This window comes from Carettochelys insculpta, chromosome 2, assembly GCF_033958435.1.
Source record: "Carettochelys insculpta isolate YL-2023 chromosome 2, ASM3395843v1, whole genome shotgun sequence".
Lineage (NCBI taxonomy): Eukaryota > Metazoa > Chordata > Testudines > Carettochelyidae > Carettochelys > Carettochelys insculpta.
Window position 1 is genome coordinate 260923292 of NC_134138.1, and position 25748 is coordinate 260949039.

Here is a 25748-nt window from a genome sequence, read left to right on the forward strand (position 1 = left end):
AACAGGTGAGGGGGAACTATGTAAAGTAGGGGGGCCTGAGTGGCCCAGTCCTTGGCCCCTCACTGCTGATGGAGAATTATAATCCGAGGGTTCAGATGGGGGCCCAAATCCCTACCAAATCAATTTCAGGCATCCTTCTTTAGCAACCAGCTTTATTCAGGAATGCATTCCAGGGCAGGATCTCCAGGATACTCTCAGGAGAACTGCAACTGCCCATTTACAAAACAATGTCTTTTGTATTGCCTTGCATGGTAATCATCCTGTACCCATTGACCACTCACAATCACACACCTACACAGGTCATGCCCTTTTGCACCAAATCTCTTCCAATCACTACCTATCACCTCAAATTCCATTTTCAGGTATCTCTTCAGAGCAGTGTTTCTTCACAAACAGGTTGATACCAGTAGAACATGTTTATACCAGTTTCACCCAGCCTCTTCCTTGCTGCCCACCTGTGAGCCTGCACGTACTGCTCTACAGGGGGTCAGGCCCAACACCTAGGTCACACAGAGGCCACAAAGACAGCAAGTTAATTTTCTTCTTCACAGCCCCTCATCCAGCCTGGAGGGGTGCGACCCATGGCTGGTTCGGAGTCCCTGACGAGGCTGGTTGGGGGCCAGGAGGACCAGCAAATATGGCCGGGCTGGCTCCAGAGCTCCACGGGCTCCAGTGCAGGTGGGCAGCTGGCAGGGACAGCAGCTGGTCCACGATCCTTTCCAGGGATCCGGTGGTGCAGTCGAAAGTCCGCATAAAGGACCCCCAGGCCTCCTGGTGCCAGGCCAGCGCTTGCTCCTCTAACGGTAGGCTGCGCTCCACCACCTCCACCTGGTGCCAGAGGGTGGCAAGGACCTGGGGGTCAGCAGCTGCCCATGGCTGGCTCTGGCAGTGGTGGGCTCGTCCTGGGGCTGGTCCCTGCTGCGGCTGACTGCTGCGGTGTGACGTCCCCGGCGGGCAGTCTGGCATCATGGACATCGCAGTGCTGTCATGGCCCTCGGATGGTGCAGCTGCGGAAAGAGCAGGGAAGAGAGAGGACAGCCATTAGTACTGGGCCCTGGCCCGTGGCCCACCCCCCCACCCCCTCTGTTGCTGGGTCCCTGTCCTCCATCCACCAGGGCATGGCCGTGTCCATGGCAGGTGGGTGCTGATGGGCCCTGGGGGCTGTGCCGCTGTCCTGGGGCCATGGGCTGGCTGGGCCATGGTAGGCCGGGTGTGTGTGTGGGCCCTGGTCATGTCCCTTGCCCCCACCCCGTAACCTGGGGGTGTGCGCCCTGTGGGGTGCATACCTGATGGTCCACTCACATGGTCAGGGGACACCTGTTGGGCAGACGCCCTGCCGGAACTGCGGGAGGGGAGATAGATGAGGATTTCCCCATTGCTGGACCCCTCCTCTGCTGTCCCAGGGGCGGGCTCCTCTGGGGGCCCCTGAGGTACAGGGCTGGCCTCCGGGCTGGACTCCAGCTCCAAGGCCTGCTGGGGCTCCTCAGCCGTGGTGTCAAGGGTGGCCTTGGGTGGGGGGGTGAGGTGTACCAGGGGCCCAGGATTTCCCTGAGCTCCATATAATAGGGGCAAATGGCGGGGGTGGCCCCAGACTAGCTGTGTCCCAGGCCTGGGCGTAACCCTGCCGCAGCTCCTTGACTTTACTCCTGACGTGTTCAGGGGTGCGGCCAGGGTGACCCTAGGTGGCCAGGCCCTCGGCCAGCTGAGCGAATGCTTCTGTGTTCCACTGCTTGCTCCCCATTACCTGTAGCACCTCCTTCTCACCCCAGAGCCCCAGCAGGTCTCGGAGCTCAGCGTCCATCTAGGAGGGGCCCTGCTGCTTCTTCTCCCCACCCCCCAGCTGGATGTCTCAGAGCCTGGGGTCCCCTTGGGGGATGTGCCCTGGGGGCACTCAGTGGGCCGGCTAGCTGCCCTGGGTGCTGGATGGTGGATCAGGGCCGCTGGAGGGCGTGCAGGGTGAGCACGTGTGTATGCTACTGCCTGCACGCTCTCAGCTTCGTGCCACAGGATATCCAGGTCCGTGGTGCTTTAAGGGCTGCTGTGCGTGGCAACCATAGAGCCCAGCAGGGGCTGCACAGCACATCTCAACCCCTCTGCTGATTGCCTCCATGCTATTTCGAAGTAGCGGGACGCGGATCGTCTATGCATGCCCTACTTCGACATTGAATGTTGAAGTAGGGCACTATTCCCATCTTCTGATGGGGATAGCAATTTCAACATCTCGCCGCCTACCATCAATTTCAACTTTGAAGTATGCGCGGCGCGTGTAGACGTGACACATGCTAGTTCGAAGTTGGGCTGGCTACTTCAAAATAGTTGGCTATTGTAGACATGGCTTCAGTGGAATATTATGGTTATCGGTTGAGCTGCTGGGGTAACTACAAAAAAGATGATCACTAAGGTACATATGACTTAAGCGATGAAGGACTTTATGTTGACATCTCCAGCTGAAAGCTGTTACCTTTAACCTCACGGTCATTCCCAATATGCTACTTTTATTACGTGATGAGCTTAAGTGTTTAATAAAGATTGGTTATCAAAAATAGTCATGAAACAAGTTTTGGATGTAGGGCTTCTATTTGGCAATACATCAGTTTCTATGTGAAAAACAAACCAACAGTTCAATTAAGACTCTTTTCAAGATTTCAGCTGAAAATACAGATATGTGAGAATTTAGTTATGACTTCACTGGGGATTAGACAAACATTTAGGTTCAAGGAATGGAATTCCCTATATCAGGCTTATTTCTGTGCTGTAGGTTATTCCTCATTTTATTTAGAAAATGATTCACTTGAACTAGTCTCACAGAACTGACTGGTTATCCATTACTGTGCTACATTATGTTTCTTAAGAACTGATTTCAAGGGCTCGGTGTAAAGTTTGGGAAAGAGAGTTCATAATTTGAAAAGTGCCACATGAGAATTTTAAGACTCAGTTAGTGGTTTTGGAAGACATTTGGCAACTCTGAGAAGGAAAAACAAATGAGAGCGACTGCTTGTAAGGCTCACATAACCTTGCTGTGAGATACATATTGGTCTCTTTGGACTAGAGCAGGCCTGGCAAATATTAACAATCAAGCCATCCGTAAAACTAGATCAATTTTTTCTCCAAAAGTGGAACAGTTTATAGGATAATTTTAACACAATTTTTGAAAAATACAGGAAATATATTTTTCATCTGTGTTTTTCATTCCCCTTCACCATTACCCAGTTACTTTTATTAGTAGCTGAGAGCTATTCTGCAGTAGGATAAGAGAACTGCTATGTTGCCTAGTGACATTCCCTACAGGATTCCTTCAGCTGCTTCTTCAGAGTACTGTGTGCATAGTCCCCTCTTACAGGTACACTGCTGAGCTTTGGGGTCTTCGAGAAATATCTATTGGAATGTCACAAGTAATTAACAATGTGAACTAGGACTGGTTTGGGGATCCAGCACTCAGCTGCATTTTTAAGTAATGGAGTGAAAGAAGATTTTTGTAATGTTAAAAAACTTTTGTTTCTGGCTTGCTGACTTACTTGCTGGCTGCCTTTACAGGTCCTCCACCCATGTGACATCTGGGAATGTGTGCTATCTTTCATAGAATCATGGAAGAGTAGGACTGGAAGGGACCTCGAGAGGCCATCGAGTCCAGCCCCCTGTCCTCATGGCAGGACCAAGCACTTTCTAGACCATCCCTGAAAGCCATCTATCTAACCTCTTCTTAAATAGCTCCAGCGATGGAGATTCTACCACTTCCCTTGGCAATTTGTTCCAGTGTTTGATCACCCTGACAGTTAGGAACTTTTTCCTAATGTCCAACCTGAACCTCCCCTGCTGCAATTTAAGTCCATTGCCTCTTGTTCTATCCTCAGAGGCAAGGAAGAACAAGTTCCCTCCCTCTGCCTTATGACACCCTTTTAAGTACCTGAAAACTGCTATCATGTCCCCCCTCAATCTTCTCTTTTCCAAACTAAACAAGCCCAATTCTTTCAGCCTTTCTTCATAGGTCATGTTCTCTAGACCTTTGATCATTCTCATTGCTCTCCTCTGGACCCTCTCCAATTTCTCCACATCCTTCCTGAACTGCGGTGCCCAGAACTGGACACAATACTTCAGCTGAGGCCTAACCAGTGCAGAGCAGAGCGGGAGAATGACTTCTCATGTCTTGTTCACGACACACCTGTTAATGCATCCTAGAATCATGTTTGCCTCTTTCGCAACAGCATCACACTGTTGACTCATATTTAGCTTGTGGTCCACTATAACCCCCAGATCCCTCTTTGTGGCAGGTCATGCTAGTGACTACTTCAGAGCTAAGAGATCTGAGGGAAGGGAAACCGGTTTTATTACTCATTCTGAATTAGTTAAATTACATTTTCAATTCCTGTTAGGCTATCTCTACACTGTCACTTTTGCCAATGAAACTTGTTTGTCAGGAGTGTGAAAACAGACCAATAAAATTTCAGCAACAAGAGTAGAGTAAAAGACACTCTCCCAGTGACATAACAAAAAGCAGTCAAGTAGCACTTTAAAGACTAGCAAAATGGTTTATTAGGTGAGCTTTCGTGGGACAGACCCACTTCTTCAGACCATAGCCAGACCAGAACAGACTCAATATGGTCTGAAGAAGTGGCGAAATCTCACCTAATAAACCATTTTGCTAGTCTTTAAAGTGCTACTTGACTGCTTTTTGTTTTGATAGTGTATAGACTATCACGGCTTCCTCTTTGTTACTATCCCAGTGACATACTATTGCTGGTCATGGGTGAGAGGAGGGGTTCAATTATGCCAAGAGAAGATCTCTGTCCTGTTATCATAGCGCAACTACACAGGAGAAGACATTAAAGTGGCACAGCTATACTGGTACAGCTGTGCTGTTCTAAGACCTCTAGTGTAGACATAGACTCACTTACACATGTGTAATCCCACTGAAGGCAGGGGGAGGGGTGCACAGATAATGCCAAGGACCTACTGGCTGCATGTACAATAGCAAGTTCTTTCAAAATATGTTTTAAAAGAAGGAGCTGTTTCAAAATATCTGGTGGCCTGTTTACACACAAAAAAGTGTTCTTTTGAAATTAAATCAAAAGAACGAGTCACTCCTTTTGAAATTGCTCTTCCACACCCATTTCAGGAAGAGCGTTTTCTTTTGAAAGCTTCTTTAGAAAGATGTGTGTAACTGTTGTGCAGGCCCTTTTTTTTTTTTTTCGAAAGAACAGTCTTCAGGGTGTTTGATTTTTTAGTCTCTGGCCCATTCTTTCGAAAGAGCGGGGGCTGTGTGGACAATCTCTTTTGAAAGAGCAGATCACTGTTTTGATCCACTTTTTTGTGTGTAGACGTGATCTTTCGAAACAAGTTCTTTTGGAAGAGATCTTCTGGAATGACTTCTTTTGAAAGTTCACTGTAGTGTAGGTGTAGCTAATCCGTTTTGCAAAACTTTTATTTCTCATGGTGGTGCGTGAGAAAGAAATGGCCTCCTCTGACCATGAGACACTGGCAAGTGGAGGTTGCAGAATGAGGGGTCAGGAAAACCTATTTTTTTCCTTGTAATTTGATCAGGTTAGATGCAGAAGTCATTGACAGCTAACGACACTGGAGCTCCATAATATCATTATCAGTCATTTTAGGAGATTTGTTTTCTTTTTGAAATTGTGTTTTATCACCAAGGACTCTGTGTAAACAATTGCAACTTAGTGAGTGGTTGGTGTATTTGGTGTGCTATTTATTTTTCTCTCATTTTGGTGTTCCGTACATTTTGTGGCAAAGTTTCAAAAGTGATTGCCAAAAGTTAAGTTCCTAAATCCCTGTTTGGGCACTTAAATATATGACGTGATTTGCCAGAGGTGCTGAGTACCTTACTTGGGAAAAAAACTCGTAATGGAAGTCAATGAGCATTAATTGAAGCCAGTATTAGGCTTTTTTCCTGAGCGAGGGATTCTGGATTGGACCCTTTATTTTTCAAGCAACAAACAAGAATAGGGAAGTTTCTGCAAAGGGAGCTGTGATTGAGTCCTGCTGCCAAATGTTGCCACTTCAGTCTTGTTTTCAACAAAGAAGACTTTTCATCTGAGCGTATAATATAACGTCATAGAATGTTTGCTATTTTTAATAGAAATAGGACCCTCATGATGTAGCAGGTATAACTAAATGCCAGACCTGTGTGACTCATGATGGGAGGCTGGGAACTGAGGTACACTAATGAAAGCAGTGAACAATTTTGGAGACAGAAGACTCAGAGTCTGATTTTAAAAGAGTATACTCTGTATCTGTTTAACCAATCAGTAAGATATATGTATTTCCTTAAGCTCTTTTAAACTTCATTGTTGTTAGCCCTTTAAACAAAGTATGTTTTACAAATGACCTGAGATAAGGTGTATAAGAACACTCAGACTGGTTCAATGCGCATTTTTCATTAGCAGTGTGACCTTTCAATTGAAAAATAATGTTTAAATTGCTGGTGACAGAAAGAGAAGGTGTTAGAGGATAATCTGATGGAACTAAGGTACTTTGTTCCAATAATGAAACACTGGTTTACACAGTAATGACCCTTGGGCTGAAGGGGGAATATATATTAAGAAAATGAATGGGGATTTCAGAGTTATTTATTAAGAATGCTATATAATGCAGAATGGCTTTATACATAGTGAGCTATACAGTGTATATTGTGTAGAATATCAGTAGTTGTGTTTTATTCTCCTACGCTTGTTTTGCTGCCCATTCAGCCTTACAGCACAACCTGTTTATTTGCAGATGACACTATGTTGGATGATGTCAAAAATAAAATTAGTTTTACTTTTGACATCTTCCAGATTGGTGTTATTTGCATAAAGGTGTTTTTGTATATAAAACCAGAATAGAATATGGGGGTCGGTTTTCAAATAAGAGGATTTGCGTACACTAGAGGATTTTGACATTGCAGTACCTAGCTCTCCTGATAGCATGCATGACAAGTATTTTGCTCTAAAATGTATGACATCCACAACAATAGTACTATATTACTGGTGTAACCATGTACACGGGAAATACAATGGTTCCAGATACAATTTGTTCTTTCAGATACAACTGTCCAGTGTTGCAACCTATCCCTTTGAATTTTCAGACCACTGACTCTGTGACCTACGAATCATTGACTCATACACCAGGGCTGATGGCCACTGTGGGTCGTGTGGCTAGGTGAGAAGGTGGTCTGGTTCCACATCCCCAGAAGGGGCATGGCCAAGGGCAGTCAGCCCTTAGGGCCAGTTGGTCCATGGTGCTGGACCTCTCTCCCTCCCAGCCATGCAGAGCAGCGCAGCAATGCTGTCATGGCCTTTCAGAGGGGCCCAGAGCGCCGGCTGCCACTGCTGCTGTTTTGGCAGTGGTCACAGCTAGAGTCTTGGGCCCTGGGGCAACTTCTTCTTTTACCTCTCCTCCCCACCCCATTCAATGGGCCTGGAATCATAAAAATGTAAGGCTAGATGGGGGCTTGAGAAGTTAAGTCAAGCCCCTAATGCTGAGGTAGGGCCAATTATACCTAGGCCTTCCCAGACAGGTGTTGTCCAACTTGTTCTTAAAAAACACCAGTGGTGGGGATTTCACAACCTTTCTTGATAGATTATTCCAGAGTGTAGTCTGAAAGCTTTACCTAACATCTAACCAAAATCTCTCTTGCTGCGTATTAAGCTAATTATTTCTTGTCCTGCTCCTAAAAGAATATGGAAAAGAATTGATCACCCTCCTTTTCTGTAACAGTCTTTCACATATGCGAACACTAAGCAGCTCCCCCATCAGTCTTTTATTTTTTCTCAATACTAAATATGCTCCATTAAAAAAAAAACTTTTGCTCATAGGTCATGTTTTCTAAACCTTGTATTGTATTTTTTTCTCTCTTCTGGGCTCTCTAAAATTTGTCCACATCTTTCCTAAAATACAGTGCCCAGAACAGGACACAATAGTTCAGCTGAGGCCTCACCATTTTGGAATGGAGCAGAGTGATTACTTCCCATATCTTACATACAACACTTTGTTAACACTCCCCAGAATGATGTTAATATTTTTGCAGCTGCACCACATTCTTGATTAATTTTCAATTTGTCATCCACTATAACTTCCACATAGCTAGTTATTACCCAGTTCATACTTGTGCATTTGATTGTGCCTTCCTCAGTGGAGTATTTTGCACTTGTATTTATTGAACTTAATCTTGTGGAATGAATTGTAATTCTCCAATTTGTCAAGGTTGTTTTTAATTCTAATCCCCCATCCTCCAAAATGTTTTCAGCCCCTGCCAGTGTAGTTATCATCAGATTATATGGGCATATTCTCCACTCTGTTAACCAAGTCATTAAGGAAAATACTGAATGGGAGTACCAGAGGCAAGACTCACCCTTTTTGGACCACACTAGATACATTGTTTTAGTTCGAAAGTGTAATAGTCATAATTGCTATGTGTGTATAGTTTTTCAACCACTTGTGCACCCACATAATTTCATATAGATGACTTTTCCCTAGTTTGCTTTTGAGACTGTCATGTGAGGGAACCATTTCAAAGACATAGCACATCCATCCCTCTAGCCGTTAAGCCAGTTACCCAGTCAAAGAAGAAAAAGAGATTGGTTTGGCATGATTAATTGTGCTGGATATTCCTTTTAACCCTATTATCCTCTAGGGCAGGGTTCTCAAACTGTGGTCCATTGACCACTAGTGTTCTGCGACTGCCTTGAAAGTGAGCTGCATGCTTAGCGGTTGCTCCAGCTCCCCCCCAGTGGGGAGCTTGCCCTGGCATATTTGCCCCTTGTCCAACTCTCTAATGGTGTGTGTGGAGGGGGGGAGCCCCGAGTCTCACAGTCTGGGTCAAGCTAGCAAGGGTAGGAAGTACAGGCAAGGTATGCCTGAGAGTGACAGGGAGTGCAGAGCCAGGTAAGTGCCACCCCATCCCCTCATGCCCACACCCTTCACCTTGTGCTTCCCCTTCCCACCAAGACTCAAAAACTCTACCCTGCTCCTGTACCCTCTCTCCTGCCCAGCCCTCACATCCCCAACTGCACCTCACCTCCCACCCAGACCTCTCAACCTCAGCCCACTCTTGCAGCCCACTTCACAGCCAGAGCCCCACCCTCAGCCCAGTCCTGCACCCATCCCCATCCCCATCCTGCTCTTGCACCCAACCTCCTGGCCAGACCCCCACTCTGCTCCTGCACCCTTTCTCCTTCCTGAACCCCACACTCCAGCCCACTCTGACACCCCATCTCCTGCCTACCCTCTGCACCCCCATCTCACTCTCTGGCAGCTCTTCCCATACTTTATACCACTCATTTTTGGCCCCACTTAAGAGCCTTGTGGCTCACAAAATCCACTATCCCTGGGTCCACAGAAGAGTTATGGCCTGTGGGAAGCTCTGAACCTCTGTCCTCCATCCCCCTGCCCTGTGGGGCTGTAGCGTGAGGGGAGTGAGGAATTGCAGTCTCAGTTGGGGGCCACAACCGTGAGGGCTGGGTTTTTTTTGTTTTTTTTTTGGCTTCTCACATTTCCATGGCTGGTGACTGATTGTTCTGTAGGGTCAGTGCCCATGCCATGAATAAAGACAATGTTTAAACCTTTTGTTTTGGACATAAATTAGTATTTTACTTTATATAAAACAAAGTTTGGTAAACTAACTGATATGCTCCAGTAGCCCAATATGAATAATTTCATATTTAAGGTATTCAGAGGCAAGTGAATGCATTTGGCCATGATGGTTGCTTGGCTGGTGGTTTGCAGTGAGATTTATGTTGAGCAAAATGGGCCGTGAGCCAAAATGTTTGAGAACCACTGCTCCAGGTGCTTGCAAATGGATTGTTTACAAATTTGTTCCAGTGTCTTTTCAAGTATCCAAGTTAGGCTGACTGGTCAATAATTCTCTGTTCCTTTTTTTAGTATTACCCTTCTCCAGTCATCTTTCTTTGAACTTCTCTGGCTACTTGCTTTCATAGTAAAAATCTACTTCCTGACACCAATCGTCCCCATAAATTTAAATCAGTATCTGTGGGAGGATAGGATCTAACATGTAAGCTTTTGAGTCACTATGGCTACGTCTACACGTGAAGCCAACATCGAAATAGCTTATTTCGATGTAGCAACATCGAAATAGGCTATTTCGATGGATAACGTCTACACGTCCTCCAGGGCTGGCAAAGTCGATGTTCAACTTCGACGTTGCGCAGCACCACATCGAAATAGGCACAGCGAGGGAACGTCTACACGCCAAAGTAGCACACATCGAAATAAGGGTGCCAGGCACAGCTGCAGACAGGGTCACAGGGCGGACTCAACAGCAAGCCGCTCCCTTAAAGGACCCCTCCCAGACACAGTTGCACTAAACAACACAAGATCCACAGAGCCTACAACTGGTTGCAGACCCTGTGCCTGCAGCATGGATCCCCAGCTGCCGCAGCAGCAGCCAGAAGCCCTAAGGGCTAAGGGCTGCTGCCCACGGTGACCATAGAGCCCCACAGGGGCTGGAGAGAGAGCGTCTCTCAACCCCTCAGCTGATGGCTGCCATGGCGGACCCCGCTATTTCGAAGTTGCGGGACGCGCAACGACTACACGGTCCCTACTTCGACGTTGAACGTCGAAGTAGGGCGCTATTCCTATCCCCTCATGGGGTTAGCGACTTCGACGTCTCACCGCCTAACGTCGAAGTTAACTTTGAAATAGCGCCCGGCGCGTGTAGCCGTGACGGGCGCTATTTCGAAGTTACTGCCGCTACTTCGAAGTAGCGTGCACGTGTAGACACGGCTTATGACAGTCTGCGTTCATGGTTATGTGTAACTAATCAGAGTTCTATACATTGTAGGGTGACTATATCTCCCTGTCCCAGAGGCAAGTGGGGCAGATATGGGACAGGGACATATGGGAGGACGGGTAGCTCCTCTCGGCTCCACCAGCCCCCGGGAAGCTGGGAAGAAGGTGGCAGCTGCTGTAGCTCCCCAAGCCCCGGGGAAGTGGCAACTGCCAGCCCTCCCCAGGAGTCCCAAGGAAATGACAGAGACACGGCAGCCACCCACACTCCTGCCGCTTTTCCAAGACTCGGGGAAGTGACCCGTGTGCTCTGGAAAAGGTGAGTGGTGGGAGGGCCCAAATACAGAACAGTTATTCACTTTTAAAAAATAAGTGGGGATGCGTAATACAGTCTCAATCTTTGAAATGTGAGAGTTATTTTTTAATGAATAATGCATGTTACTTTTTCTTCCTTGCAGAAGTGCTTAGATTCTTTACTTTTATGCACGAACGTATCTTCTTTTACATGTAGAAGAACTCTTAAGTTTGTATTGTACCCTGACGTGGTACCTCTTTCTGTGTGACAGGGTGTCCCTTCAGCATTTTGGGTAAGACTATCGGAATGTGAAGGGAAGTTGAGTAATTTTATCCTAACCAAGGTCCTAATGACCTACCCTGTTATTTAAAGAGGTACCCTCTGTGCACTTTATGCTAAGCATTGCAAAATAAATAAAAAAGGGCTTATTGTGCTATTGCAGCCTAATAGACAACACATAAAATTGTGATGATTGATAAAAATTTGCAGGCGAAATCTTTCATTGAAATAAGTAAGGAAAAATAAGGTAGTTCCTGGAAAAATCATTGGTTTTCTATTGCTTTGTTTTGTTTTTTTCTTGGCCTAGGTTAAGAGCATGATTCTTTTATCTATCACCCCCACCCCGTCCTCCTTCAAAGCCTTGAAGTAAATAAATGTAGGGCCTGATTCTTTTCTCACTTGACTCTACAGCTCACTTGACTCTATTGCATGGCTTCACTGCAATTACTTTTAATTTACACTGGTATAAATGAGCTGAGACTCTTGCCTGAAAAATTCGATTTTAATAACATTGAGGTTTGACATTTGTTGAAAAACACCCTTAAGTTAAAATCCAGGTAGGTCTGAGAATGTTTTTTTTGTTGGCGTTACTGAACATTGCTGTCAATGCATCACAGACAGAAGATGTGATGTTTTTAATATATCTTTGGAGTTATAAAAGAACCTAAACAACTCCAACTAACAACCTGAAACGTTTTATAAATGGAAATTTTGCATGTAGCTAAATGCTTTCTTAAGTGACAGCACTGCACATGTGCTAAGCTTGATTGTAAAGAGTTTTCTAACTTAAAAAATGTAAATGTGGCACTGATACTCTGCTTGCAATCTTTTTAAATGTTATGTCAACAGCACACACACAGTGAAGTGACTTTCATCTGTCTAATCAGCCGCCTCTTCTCTGTGTGTCTATCTTCATTGTTTACTTTTAGACCCATAGTATTTTTGTATCCATTCTGTGAGTCAGGATTCATTTTAAAAAACATAATGAGTTTAAAAATATGCTCTTCCCTTGTCCATTTGATAGAGTGTCCTGCAATTTGACTTTCATTGTTTGTTTCCATCCTTATCTCACCAATCCTTTTTGGTCTTTCTTTCTTTTTACTTTATTACATTTTTTATTGAGGCTTGAGATGAACCGGTCGCTGCATCATGGGCCCATTACGCTTCCTAACAATTCCATTTACACCTTATTGTGTGTCCTATTGCTGGAAAATTCAGGTGATTCATCATGCCTGAAGAAGCACCTGATCCCAATTCCCTTGATATCACAATTGCTATGTGACAGGAATACAGTAAACAGTGATTTTCAGACTCTGGTAGGCCAAGGTGATAACTCTTTTGGGACTTGTAGCCTCTCAAGAATTGATGAGTTCCATTTTCATAATGCTGCATTTTCTTACTTCCTTTCAACAGACCACTGAATGTGGAAAAGGGTGTGGAGTTAATAAAGGATGTGGCAGATCTTCTGAAGCTGCAGATGAGTGCCTTTGATGATGTCAAGTACGTATGTAGTGCTCATCCTTTCTCTTTTATGTTTTTTTCATTGTAATTATTTAATATATATTTTCTTACAGAAATAACTAAATGTTTACCATACTAATTCATTACAGAGAGAGAGAGAGGGAGAGGGAGAGAGAAATATCTGGCATTCTTTGCCCAGTTTTATGCGTGGTTTACAATAGCCTACTTAATAAAAATGATCTGATGCTATTACCAAAATATCCCAATATTACCACTGGTATAAGGTAAAAGGAAAAATTATAAAAACATTAACTAACCCTCACTGTACTCATGTATGATAAGTATTGTTAGGGATACTATACTCAGTTTCATAACAGGGGGTAGTATCTGAGGTAGAGTATGACTCTTTCTAGCTTTGAGTCCTGTGCTTGGAACAGAAGGTTATGTCTCCTTCAAGCAGTAGCTCACTCCTTAAACTGGTCATAGGGGTCCAGCTTTGTTTAAACACTCCTTTACTTTTGTAAGGGTCAAATGACAGATAATATGCATGTTCATCCTGTAAATTCAACACATTTTGACTTGAAAGATTTGGTACAATACAGATATTGCTTAAATTTTCTAAGGTGGAAATCTTTGCACAGAAACTATTGCTCCTCCATGACAGAGAGGTTAAAAGTAGAATTTAGTAGTATTTAATAGAGAGCTAAGAGGACATAAAGATTAGTTCATGGGAGAGTTTTGTCAGATTTCAGAGGAATTCTTATAGAAAGATGGTATTTAGGAATTTTTTCACAGTCTCTGTTACTCTTCTGCCAAGTGATGCAAGGAGCAAAAATGGTCAGGTTTAATTTTCAGTTTAATTTTAAGTTTCCTTAAAGATTTAACTAAAGCTAGCTTAAACCCCACTCAGAAATCTGGGAAGCTAACATAAGCCACTCTGGCTACCCCTTATCGGGCAGTTCCTCCATACTTTCAAGGGATGAATCCGAAGGTTATAACAAAGAGAACTTTGGGGGCAGATGGGGGAGGAAGACAGCAGAATCTGGGAAAAACAACAGGTAACAAGTTAACAAATTCTATGATATAAGAGTCCCAGCTGCTGGGATGTCTTTAAAGTCATGTCCACCTTGGCCCTCCTTTGCTTATTACGAGTGACTTGTGTTCTGGCTACTTCCCACTTCCTTAGGTCCCAGCTCCCAGGTAATCCAAGGACTCCAAGAGGTCAGTACTACCTGCACAGTTCTGGTGGCTCTACTCCATAACTTAGGCAGAGTGATTTCAGATCAGGTGAGAGGCAGGTGTGCAGGGGGAAATGGGGCTCTATGGTTTCAGTACAAGTCACCTGCCTCTTCCACTGCTCTGCGCCATCCATCACCTCAGAAGTGCTGCTACCGCAATGGCTCTGTGCTGCCACTGCTGCTCTGTGTCATCTGTTGTCATCAAACTGCCACTACTGTCTGAAGCTACCTAGATTCTGCACTGTTCATAGCCTCAGCTCAACTTTCAGGGTGAGATTACTGGTGTCTGGGACACTTAAGAGTGTCCTCAACAGCAGCAGAAAAGCACCTCCAGCAGCTGTCAGGAGCCTGTTCCCTTCCTTCCTCTCTTACATCTGACCAGGCTCCCTTACTCAACTGCACTGGACTACAATCTTGGTCAGGGTGACCTGGGGCACATTCAGTGACTTGCCTTTGTATTTCCCAACAAGGTCCAGAACTGCCAATGGAGGTGGGGGAAAGGGAACGGAAGGAAGCAACTGCTCCAGAGCCAAATAATTCAAAAGGGCCCAGACCATTAAAACATTGCCAGAACCCTGAGCAGCACACTTCAAGTGGTTCTGAGGACTGCCGGGGAGAAGCTAGCCCCCAGTCCTGCCCCTTTTGCCTGGGCCCCATCCCTTCTAGGGGTGCGGAGCTGGGCCACCCCACATTGCCCAAGGGCCTGACAAGTTAGTTGGCCACCCTGACAAGATCAGTTGCATTTAATTGTTCCTATAAGCAAAACTAAATTGCATTTTATTGAGAGGGCCCCGTGCATCCCATATGCAAATGAAGCCCGACCCATTCTGTCAGTTCTCCCTGACCTATAACTGATGCTATCAGAAATCTCCCTCAGTGGTGAAGTCCCTTCCTATCTGTAGATTTAAAGTTGCTGTGGGCCATTCTTCTCCCATTTTATCAACAGATGACAGTAATGAGCTTGCTTCTCTCTTAATCTTCAAGTCCTGGGCTTTAGATCAGGATATGTAGAAGGATATGGTAGGTCCTCATTTGTAGTGGGACTCAGGAAATGACTGCTTTTAGCCCCTTAATTGTATCACTGCAAGGCTGTACCCTCCTCAATTTTTCCTTCAGTTGCCCTCACTTTGTCTGTATGTGATGGCACCACTAAATGTCATTAGTTTTCTGACATTATACCTTCGGCTCACAGCATGTAAATGTAGCTCTTGCGGCCAGCTAATTTACCGTACATTACCGTATATCTCTGATCTCTGCAGTTGATTGAGCACATGACAAGAGAATGAGTCATAGATTCCAAGGCTAGAAAGGAATTTTGAGATTATCTGGTATGACCGCTTTTATAACACAGGCCATAGACTTTCCCCAAAATAATTCTTTTGGAACTAGTGCATCTCTTTAATAAATATTCAGTCTTGATTTAAAAATAGCCAGTGGTGGAGAATCCACAAAAACCTTTGGTAAATTGTTCCTATGGTTAATTACTCTGTCAAGAAATGCCTTCTTTCTGGTCTTAATTGGATTAATTTCAGCTTCCAGCCACGGGATCATTTTATGTCTTTCTCTGGTAGATTGAAGAGTCTATTATTAAATACTTATTCTCCATGTAGATACTCATATGCTACAGTTATATTAGAGAATTTTGTCCACAAAACAGACATTTTGTCGACAAAACTTGTGGAGTGTTTATACATAAAATGGGTTTTGTCAACAGTGCCTTCCCCAGGCCTCATTAGCATAACGTCACGTGATTTGGAGTCCAGAAGACCATTCTTCCGGACTCCAAAATGCTGTGTAGAAGCGTGGTCCTGGGGGAGCTTCTGGAAGGAATTCCTTCTTCCGGACGCCCCTTCTTCCCAAAAATTTTTGGGAAGAAGGGGCCTCTGGCAGAAAGACCTCCTTCTGGAAGACCCCCCAGGGGGCATGCTTCTAAACGGCATTTTGGAGTCCATAAGAACGGTCTTCCGGACTCCAAAGCACGTGACGTTATGCTAATGAGGCGCAGGGAATTTCCATCCGTGCTTCATTAGCATATTTCAGGCCATGTATTACCATGCCAGTTTCAAAGAAAGTGGCCTGTGTAGAAATGTCCCCTCAGTTGTGTCGACAAAAGAGCCCTTCTGTCGACAAAACTCTCTATTGTATCTGCTGATAGGAATAAGGGGATTTCAAAGTTGGCGGAGTCCTTTCGAAAAGGACCCCGTCTTTATGAGCCACGTGGCAGCAAGACGTGGCAATTTCGAAGAGCCGCAGCCACCAGCATGCTAATGAGGCGCTGAATATGTATTTCAGGGCCTCATTAGTAATCTTTGAAATGGCCATTTGCATGGCCATTTCAAAGATTTGGGCTTGTGTGGACACGGCCATAATGTGTTCTGTTGACAGAGTCTCAACAGAACTCTGATTTGTCCCGTCAGTGTTATCCCTCAAAAATTTGAGGAATAATGCTTCTGTTGATAGAGTTCTGTTGACAGAAGTGCAGTGTAGACACTTCTGCCAACAGAGAGGGCTTCTGGTTCACCGGGCAGCCCTGTTTGCAGAGCTTCCGGTCAGCCATTCTGTCGACAGGGCAGGGCAGTCTGGCTGCTGTCGACAGAGCAGATTGCTCTGTCAATCTGCTTTTGTGTGTAGATGCACTCTGTCCACAGAGGTTTTGTCGACACAACTCTGTTGACAGACATTAGTGTCAACGGATGCTTCTGGTGTAGACCTCGCCTTAATGGTGTGCCTTGGGAACCTTCAGGAATAATTATTGCAGTTGTAATCTGGTTTTAACTTTCAAACACCAATTATAAATAGTATATATATCTAATAGACCAAATTAGTATTAAACACACACCTTTACTTAACTTAAAGAAACAGGGTTACAGACTAAACGTAATAAAATCAATTAACAATATATACAGAAATAAATGAAATATATAACTAGCATGTACACTGTCATCAGTTACCCCACCCCAGAGTGTACACTCTTTAGTTATCAAGGGTGCAGTTGCTTGCATTGGAGCACGACTGTTGTTCAACTGACTTGAAGACAGCTTGGTGAGGGTTCTTGTCTCGGGCAAGCTACAGTCTGTACAGGCCACGCTCCTTCTTGGTGGCAAGGTGTGGTGCAATGGGGAAGTGGGGGAGGGGCTGAGCATGCCTACTACTCTGGGGCTGTGGCCACACTAGGAAGTGATGTCAAAAGGGATAATCCCAATCCGTCACTTTGAAATGAGCCGCTTTGAAAGAAAGCGACTACGCACAAAACATGGATCGACGTTGTGATCTGCAACATCGAAAAGATGCCCCATCATTTTGAAAAGGAGCGGCTACACAGCCACAGCTTCATTTTGAAATAACAGGGCAGGAAATGGTGAGGGCAGGGTTGAATGGCCAACAAGCCCTTCCTGGAGCACAGGCCAGCTGCCCTATTAAGGGGCCCTGCCTAAATGCACCCCCCCGTCCACATGCTGAGGACCCTGGCTGTTTGCAGCATGCAACCTCCAGCACAGCACTTGGCAATGCCTTGGTTAGCCACCACACCACTGCCTGCCATGGACCCGCAGCACTTTACTGATGGGGACACCTTGGAAATCATGGCCAGCCTGATGGCCATCCTGACAGCATGCCGTATGAGGCTACGTGCTGCCTGACATGTGGCCAGCCTCCTGCAGGGCCCCCCCCATGGTGCATCCGGAGCACCCCCTCCTCCAGCCTTACTGTCACCTCTGGCAGAACCCCACCAGCAGGAACGACATCGTCCTCGGAGAGTAGGATGACAACCAGTGGCTCTGCAACTTCCAGATGACTTGGGCCATGTTCATGGAGCTGTGCCATTGGCTGTCTCCAGCACTTTGCCACCAGGACACCAGCATGCTGCTTGCACTCCCCCTGGAGAAATAAGTAGCAATCACTATGTGCAAGCCTGCCACCCCGGACAGCAACCGCTTGGTTGGCCACCAATTCAGGGTGGGGAAGGCCACCGTCGGGGTTCTCCTCCTTGAGGTGAGGTACCCGGGGCCACACACCCACGGCGGGGTGCCAGGGAGGGGGGTCCCAGGGAATGGGGCACTGGGGAGGGAGGGTCCCCCATATGCTACCACACACTCACGGGCACCTGTGCCCTACATGTTGTCACTGCCATCAACAGGATCCTCCCGTGCCACCTGATCCACCTTGGAGACATGGACGCTGCCATGGTTGGCTTCGAACAGCTTGGATTCTCCAACTGCTTCGGTGCATTGGATAGCACCCACATCGCCATCTGGGCCCCACCACAAAGCCGGGGACAGTACAAAAACCAAAAGGGCTACCACTCTGTCATCCTCCAGGCCCTCGTGGATGCCCAAGGACATTTCATAGACATTTGTGTGGGCTGGCCAGGCAGGGCCCATGATGCCTGCGTCCTGTGGAACTCATGACTCGGCTGTAGGATGGCAGAGGGCACCTACATCCCCCCATAGGAGCTGCTGGTGGGGGACGTGACCATGCCTGTGCATTGTCACCGATGCTGCCTACCTTCTCCAGGCCTGGCTAATGCGCCCCTACAGGGGACACACCAATGAGAGCCAGGACCTCTTCAATGCCCGCCTCAACCAGGCCAGAAACACTGTGGAGTGGGCATTTGGCTGTCTGAAGGTGCATTTCAGGTGCCTCCTGACGCGCCTGGAGGTAGGCCTGCCCAGCGTGCCTGCAGTCGTGGGTGCCTGCTGTGCTCTCCACGAGAGCAAGCAAGAGCACTTTGTGGCACACTGGCCAGCTGCAGCTGTGCCGCACTATGAGCAGCCAGGTGCAGTCCTGTGTCGCCAGGTGCACCAGGATGGGGTGTGTGTGCAGGAGGCCCTCCAGGAGGCCTTTGCCCTGGGGGCCCCCATGACCTGGCCTGGCTCACTCCATGCAACCCCCCATTCTCACCCCTGCCTCACCAGCACCCCCCTCACCATCCCCACCCGAGGCAGGACACATATCACCATTAAATAAATGCAACTGCTATTTTTGGAAAACAAAGAACATGTGACTATTTACATGGGGGGTCGGGGGCCTCAATCCTCCGTTGGAGTGGCTGGTCAGGAGACATGACGGCCCCTGGAGTCGCGACCACCCTGGATCTGGGGACCACAGTGGGGCCAAGATGGGGCAGGTGGAATGGGGAGGTAGGGCTGGATTGGGGTGTCTAGGGGCTTGGACTCATGGGGAGAAGGGTGGGGAGCCACAGACAGGCAGGGCTTGCCTGGCCACAGCCAGCATGCCAGCTTCTGCCGCTTGGCTGGGGACATGTTGTCTGGGAACAGAGCTGCAACGGGGGGTGGGGGTGGAAGTGGCACGGGGGGGCTGTGGAAGAGGGGGGTAGCGGGGAAGAAGGGGGGTGACAGGGAATAGGGGAATGCTGGGGCAGGGGAAGCAAGGAAAAGGGGAAGGCTGGGGCCGGGGGGACCGTGACAGAGGAGGGGACCAGGAAGGAAGGGGGGCTGGGGAAGAGGGGGGTGCTTCAGGAAAGGCCATCCATGGGGCGGGCGGCTGGGCCAGGCAGTTGACGACGGCCTGGGTCAGGGTGTCAAGATACCCGGCCACCTGGTCCCAGGCCGCCCGCTGCATGGAGAGCCATTCCTGCAGCAAGAGGTTCTGCTCCCGCCATGCAGCCATGTGGGCTGCTGCCAGATCATCTGCCCAGCCGTCTGGGGAGGCATCGCTTCTTCACCCTCCTCTGCTGCTGTGGGGCTCCTGGGCACGTCTAGAGGTCTGGGGTGGCTGGCATATGTCTAGGCTGTGAAGACATAAGGGGAGAGGGTGGTGCCCCGTCCGTCACGAGCCCAGGTACTGTGGGTCAGTGGCCTTGTCCCCACCGCCATCTGTTAGCTGGTGGCCAGGTAATGTGCGGTGAGGTACTCCCCTGGGTCCTAAGCAACCCAGTTTTTTACTGTTAGAGCAGGCAGCTCCTAGCACTCTCACCCACGGCCAGGCTGTAGTAACCAAATGGTTAAAGTTCTTTTTGTTGTGCCGGCTGTGTTGCAGTAACAAAAGGGTTAACAAAATGGTTAGGCTCAGAGCTTAACTAGTTACAAGTTTATTTAAGCTACAGTTATAAGTGTGCGGTTACAAAAGGCTATTGTTTACTTCTTATATGCTAGCAAAGTACAGGTGTTAACAAGTTACGTTACAATCCAATACAAAGATATCTGTTACCATCTAACACAATGATATCTTGGCACAATGACATCTAGTTACAGAGCTCTAATTCTTTAGCTGTGCACAAAAAAAGTCAGAGACCTAGCATGGGTGTATCTTACCCTCTCTGCGTCTCTCGATAGCAGCGTAGCCAAGCCGGATCGGTCACTCAATTCCGCGGAAAGAAGAATACGAGGTTGGGCGTCCCCAGTTGTGGACCTCGGGAGGCAATCACCTGACCCGACCAGCAGGAAGTTGGTTGAATGCACTCAAAGTTAGAGTTCTGCTGGACCCATCTTTTATACCCCTTTTGGGTTATGTATTCTCTTTCTTATCTATGGTGCCAGATCATACTGGTCTGTCTTTGTGACGCCAGTTTGTTACAAGGGCATTTCTACTTAGTTTGCACTTGTAAGTCAAGAGATAAGCAATTTAGGAGTACAGGACATTCTTTTGTGCGGGCGGGGCACGTCCCCTTCTGGGTGATTGTGTGTGTGCATCATATTGATCAATGCCAGCTGGGGTGATTTCTGAGGGTCCCCCCCCGTCTTGTTGACAGTCTGGCCTGTTAGCCTTCTAGCTGTACTTTCTGCTTCTCAGGGTCACGATAAGCCAGCATATCTGGGCCTCAATGAGGGCATCAAAGACTGTGCTGTCAGCAGCCATTTCCGTGCCCTGTGTGCTCCTCAGTGGGGGGAGGCAACGAGCAAGCTGGCTTGTAAGGGGGAGACTTTGTCTGGCTACACCATCCCACCCTGTTTGTGATGAAGGGCTCTGGGGTGGCTCGTCTGCTGTGGGGTCTGTCAGTGCAGGGCCATTGGAGTGGCTGCCCCAGCCCTCCCAGGCTTCTGACCCTCATGGCAGCCCATGGCCCCATGTAGGGACCCCCCCACATGTGCCCTACCCCCAGCAGCGATGACGTCCATCCCTGGGTCCATGTCCTGTGGCTGCGTGCCTGGGCCTGTGCCGGCTGTGTCAGGGACCGCCCCCCGCAGCATGACCAGGGCACCCCATGCACAGTCCTACCTGAGGGTTCCTCGGGTGGTTCAGGGGAGGCCTGGGTGGAGATAGCCTGCTAGGGCCCTTGGAGGGCTTGGCGAAGCATAGTGGTCCCTTGCTCCCACTGTCACTGTCCCCAGTGCCAGCAGGTACTTCAGGGCCTGCAGTAGCGGGGCCATCAAGGGTCCTAGCTGGGGCTCCTCACCCTGCCCTTCCAGCTCCACTGTGTCCAGGGTCTCCTCAGGTGGTGCAGCCTCCCTGGGTCCCAGCAGCTGGTGGAGCTCCCTGAAGTAGAGGCAGGTGGCCGGCGCTTCCCCGATGGCCGGGCTGAGTCCCTTGCTTGGGCATAGCCCTGCCGCAGCTCCTTGACTTTGGAGGGGACCTGGTCAGGGGTCCAGAGGAGGTGGCCCCTTGTGGCGAGGTTGCTGGTGAGGCACACTAAGGCATCTGCATTTCTCTTCCGCCCCTACATCCTGAGCAGGATGTCCTCTTCCCCCCAGACAGCCAGCAGGTCCCGGACTTCAGCTTCCAGCCAGAGGGCCCCCCTCCTTGTTGGGGGCTGCCCAGAGCGCTGGGGGCCCTGCCGCCCAGAACCTTTGGCTCCACAGGGATCCTGGGGGTCTTGGCTCCTAGCCGTCTGTCTGGCCATGGAGGGGTGTTGCTTTATGGGGGTGCTTGGGAGTGTCGTCTGGCCACCTCATGCTCATACATCTGCCAGCACACTCTCAGCTCCCTGCACGGGGTTTTTGTGTCCCTGCAGCTTTAAGGCACCCATAGCTGACAGCCATAGAGCTCTGGCTGCTGGTCAGGGTGTCTCTGTGCTCTAGGGAAGGGCCAGCTCAGTGGAGAACTTTTCATTTCGAAGTGGCAGCCAAGGAGCAGCTATACACATTTCATTTTGACATTAACATTGAAAGGAGGTGTTATTCCCAACACGGGAGTGGAATAACAACTTTGAAATGAACGCCTTTTTATTTCAAAGTTGATTTCAAAACAAGCAATTTCTGTGTAGTCGCTCTCCTGCTCGTTTCAAAATTGCCCCTCATTTCGAAATTGTTTTCAAAATGAGCGGCGAGTGTGGCCACACCCTGGGTGAATAAGTGCTCCCTCAGTAATATCACCTGTTTACAAAGAGGTCAGTCACATCTACCAAACTAATTATTAGCCCAAAATAAGCCTTAGGTGACTGATTATCACTGTTTAAATCACAGCTCAGTTGTAGTTGGCAGAAGCATAGTATTCTGATGATATAGCCATAAATAGTCTCTTGATTTTCAGTCCTGACATTGAGCTGGCTATATGCTCCCATTCATACATAGTTAGACTACATATAACTATATAGCAAAATGTAGCTATTTTAAAGCATAAACTCAGACTCAAAATAGAATAATGCTCCTTATTTCCGTTAACCATGACAGATTTAAAATTAAATCAGTTCTGCACTTTATTTTAATAATGTCTGTAACCTGGGGGGAAAAAGGAGGAAATCATTTTCCAGTTCTTGGGTCACTGAGGAATAACATATATTTATTTTATTAATCAAATTAGGTGTTTTGGCTCATATTCAATTCTCATTAATGTGCTATGGGACTTGGATCCAGCCAATAGATAACACAGTGACAGGTGCCTTAGAAAAATTCTATTCTAAGCAAAAAACTTGAACTTTTTAAAGTATCTGCTTTTGTGGCACTTCTGCATGACCATTCTTAGAGAAGTGTTGGTTAGTATCTGAGTCACCTCAACAGGAGAGGAAAGACTTGACTTGGTGATTATCCCTAATCCATCTTTGATATTTCAAAGTGCAAGGCTCAGGCCTCTCAGGAAGTGTGACTTTTACTTATCTCAAACACTGAGGACTTGCTGTTTTCACAGAGAAATGCTCAGCCACTAAATTACTCTGTTTTTTTTCTCAGGAATACAGCTGGCATTTCATCTTTCTTACATTTTTCTCTAGATGAAGGTAGGGACTGAGGTGTGTGTGGAGTGTGTGTGTGTCATGCGTAAGTGTTGGATTCAGGCTTGTGAACCAGTGACGGAGTCAAAGTCAAGGCCAACCCAAGGGTCATACCTCGAGTTAGGAGTCAAGCCATTGCTCAGAGATGGAGTCAGCATCAATGGTAGATCACGGGAGGAGGAACCTGGACTAAGGGAAGAAAGCAGGAACTGGGAGCAAACAGGGATTAGGAGCGGAGGACCAGGAACAAGCTGGGTGTCAGGAACCAAGAATCAGATTTGTAGGGAATGACCAAAGTAAGAGCCAGTCAGGGATTCATTTCTTACTCAAACAACTTACAGTGCCCCTTTCTTGGTTAAATCATACGCCTCAGTCAAGTAGTGGGACTGTATGTCTCCCCCAGTCAGGGCAGGGGTCTTTGTGAGTGAGAGCTTCATGAGCCCCATTCTTCTCAGGTTCAAACAAGTTGCTGTGTTTTGGCTGCAGTCATGGCCATGGGGAACTTCTCCATGCAGTAGTAACTTTTTAAAAAAGAATGAGCTATGTAATCAGGTAGGGAAAATATTCTGTGTGTCTGAGGTCTGCTGAAGGAGTTAGATATAAAGTGGAAGCAGAGAAGAGTGTGAGTGTGTGACATATTTGGCTAATTCAGAGGTCGACGTAGCAAGCAACACAGCATGCGAATAAGAGTAGAAAATGAAATTCTCTCTCTTCTCCCTCCCCAACATACTATATGGTGTGACAGTGACAAGACTGTTTCCTGTGTCAGAGATCCTTTCAATAACGTGAACTTTTTTGTGTAAACATAATCAGTTTTACTAATGGAAATGACAAAGTTAATTTCAAAGACCACTCAAAAGCAGCAAGAGTAATAATAGCTATTTCTGAGATGTGCACCATAGCAGATTTAAACAATCAATGCTTCTAACGGACCTATAACCAGAACTCTCAATTGTTTCTTGTACTTTTTCTGCAAAATACTGATTCTGAAAGGACTTTTTCATAGAGTAATCTTATTGTTTTGTGTTACTTTTGCCTATGAATATTTATAGTGTGTGCCTGTATTTTAGCTTCTCCCACTGCTGTGGAATTGGGTTGAGTGTATAGTTGCCTTTGCAGCTTATTCCTGTGTTATTTCTTGGTTAGATGGTGCAGGGTGATAATCAGCTTATTTTATCTTCTCTCTTTCACCAACATGCCAATTTTAACTGATGACCTGGGCTCCTCAATATAGTCTCAGCTTGGTTCCTAGAGTGCACAGTTCACTGCTACAGTTCATTTATTTTCAGGTTATATGGACATAATCTTTGGTATCCCTGTGATGCAGATGAGTGGGAATTTATCTGGTAAATACATAATCAGAAATATTTGAACATGGCAAAAAGGATGCAACATGTTAGCTGTCACTTTCCAATACAACCTGAATTTTTATGGAAGTACTGGTTATGCTTAATATGTTTTGTTAATGGTTATGTAGATGTCAAATACGTTCCATTATTTCTTATTACATCATTAGAGGCTATTAAAAGGATATTAACATGCAGATGTAATTATGCAAGCAGATGTAAAATGACTATAGTTGTGATTTTAAAATCTAATTATGGGTGTCCATAGCCTCTGGTGATTGATTGTTGGACAGGTTTAATATGGATTGGAGTCAGGTGGGTGGTAATACCAGGAGGCATGGCATAAAAAGTATGGGAGGAGGGGAGGGAAGAATGGCTTCCACCATAATGTGAATTTCAGTGGCTACTTTATCCTGGAATTACAATTCTTCAGACATCACTAACTAGATTTATAGGAAAGGAATCTTATAAAAGAAAATCCCCAATACAGTTGTAAAGAAGCAACACCTATTAAGTCAGCTGAAGGTGTAAAGCAGGGGTGGATGTAACAACCTTAATTCAATGGGTGCATTATACTAGCTGCCAAGGGAACACAGACCACTCGCAGCAGTATCCTCTGCATAGGTACTGTCACCCTAATATTGGGCTGGGGAGGAGGGGAGTCCCCCAGGCATGGGGAGAGAGATGCTGAAGAGCAAGCCAGCCCAGCACTCACCCTGCACACGGTGCTCCTGTCCCGTGCAGCTGGATCTGGTTTCCTTCTCAGTGTCTTGTGAGCTGATTCACAGGGTCACTTTGCCAGTCAGGTTTTGGCTGACAGATGATTTTGGTAGGTGTGTTGAACCCATGAGCCCCTGCTAACGCCACCCGTTGCATAATAGGAATGACAGTCTGATTCTGGACATGAGCCATTTGCTTATCACAATCATAATATTTCTGGTTTCTTCTAATGCAGATAGTATGATTTACCTATGCCTATTTATTCAGTGCTCTTACATTTGATATATACTAAAGAAGCTGCTGAGGGGATTTGCTGCTATTAAACCATTAGATGTCCTTAATTCTGTGGGAAATACAGGGAGAGGCTTATGTTTCTGCTTCTCATATGGTAACATTTTAGACCAAGGGTTTTGGAACATTTTCATGGTATGCGTCACATGTTGAGTGAGATTTTCTGGTGGATCCCATGTCGTCCATTGATGACTGAAGAGCATCCCTGTGACAGCTGCAGAAATTGTTAATCTAGAAAAGCAACAGCAGCAAATGTTAACTGTCTTTAAACTCTATAG

General features: G+C 46.8%; 1 protein-coding gene across 2 annotated transcripts in view; it reads left to right on the forward strand.

Annotated features, from left to right (window-relative positions):
* Nucleotides 1–25748, forward strand: part of PTPRN2 (protein tyrosine phosphatase receptor type N2) — a 1102513-nt gene that overhangs the window by 478830 nt on the left and 597935 nt on the right. For both annotated transcript variants that reach the window (XM_074985055.1, XM_074985056.1), the window contains one exon: nt 12725–12811. In XM_074985055.1, coding sequence (XP_074841156.1) covers nt 12725–12811 — 87 coding nt within the window. The remainder of the gene's footprint in view (nt 1–12724; nt 12812–25748) is intronic.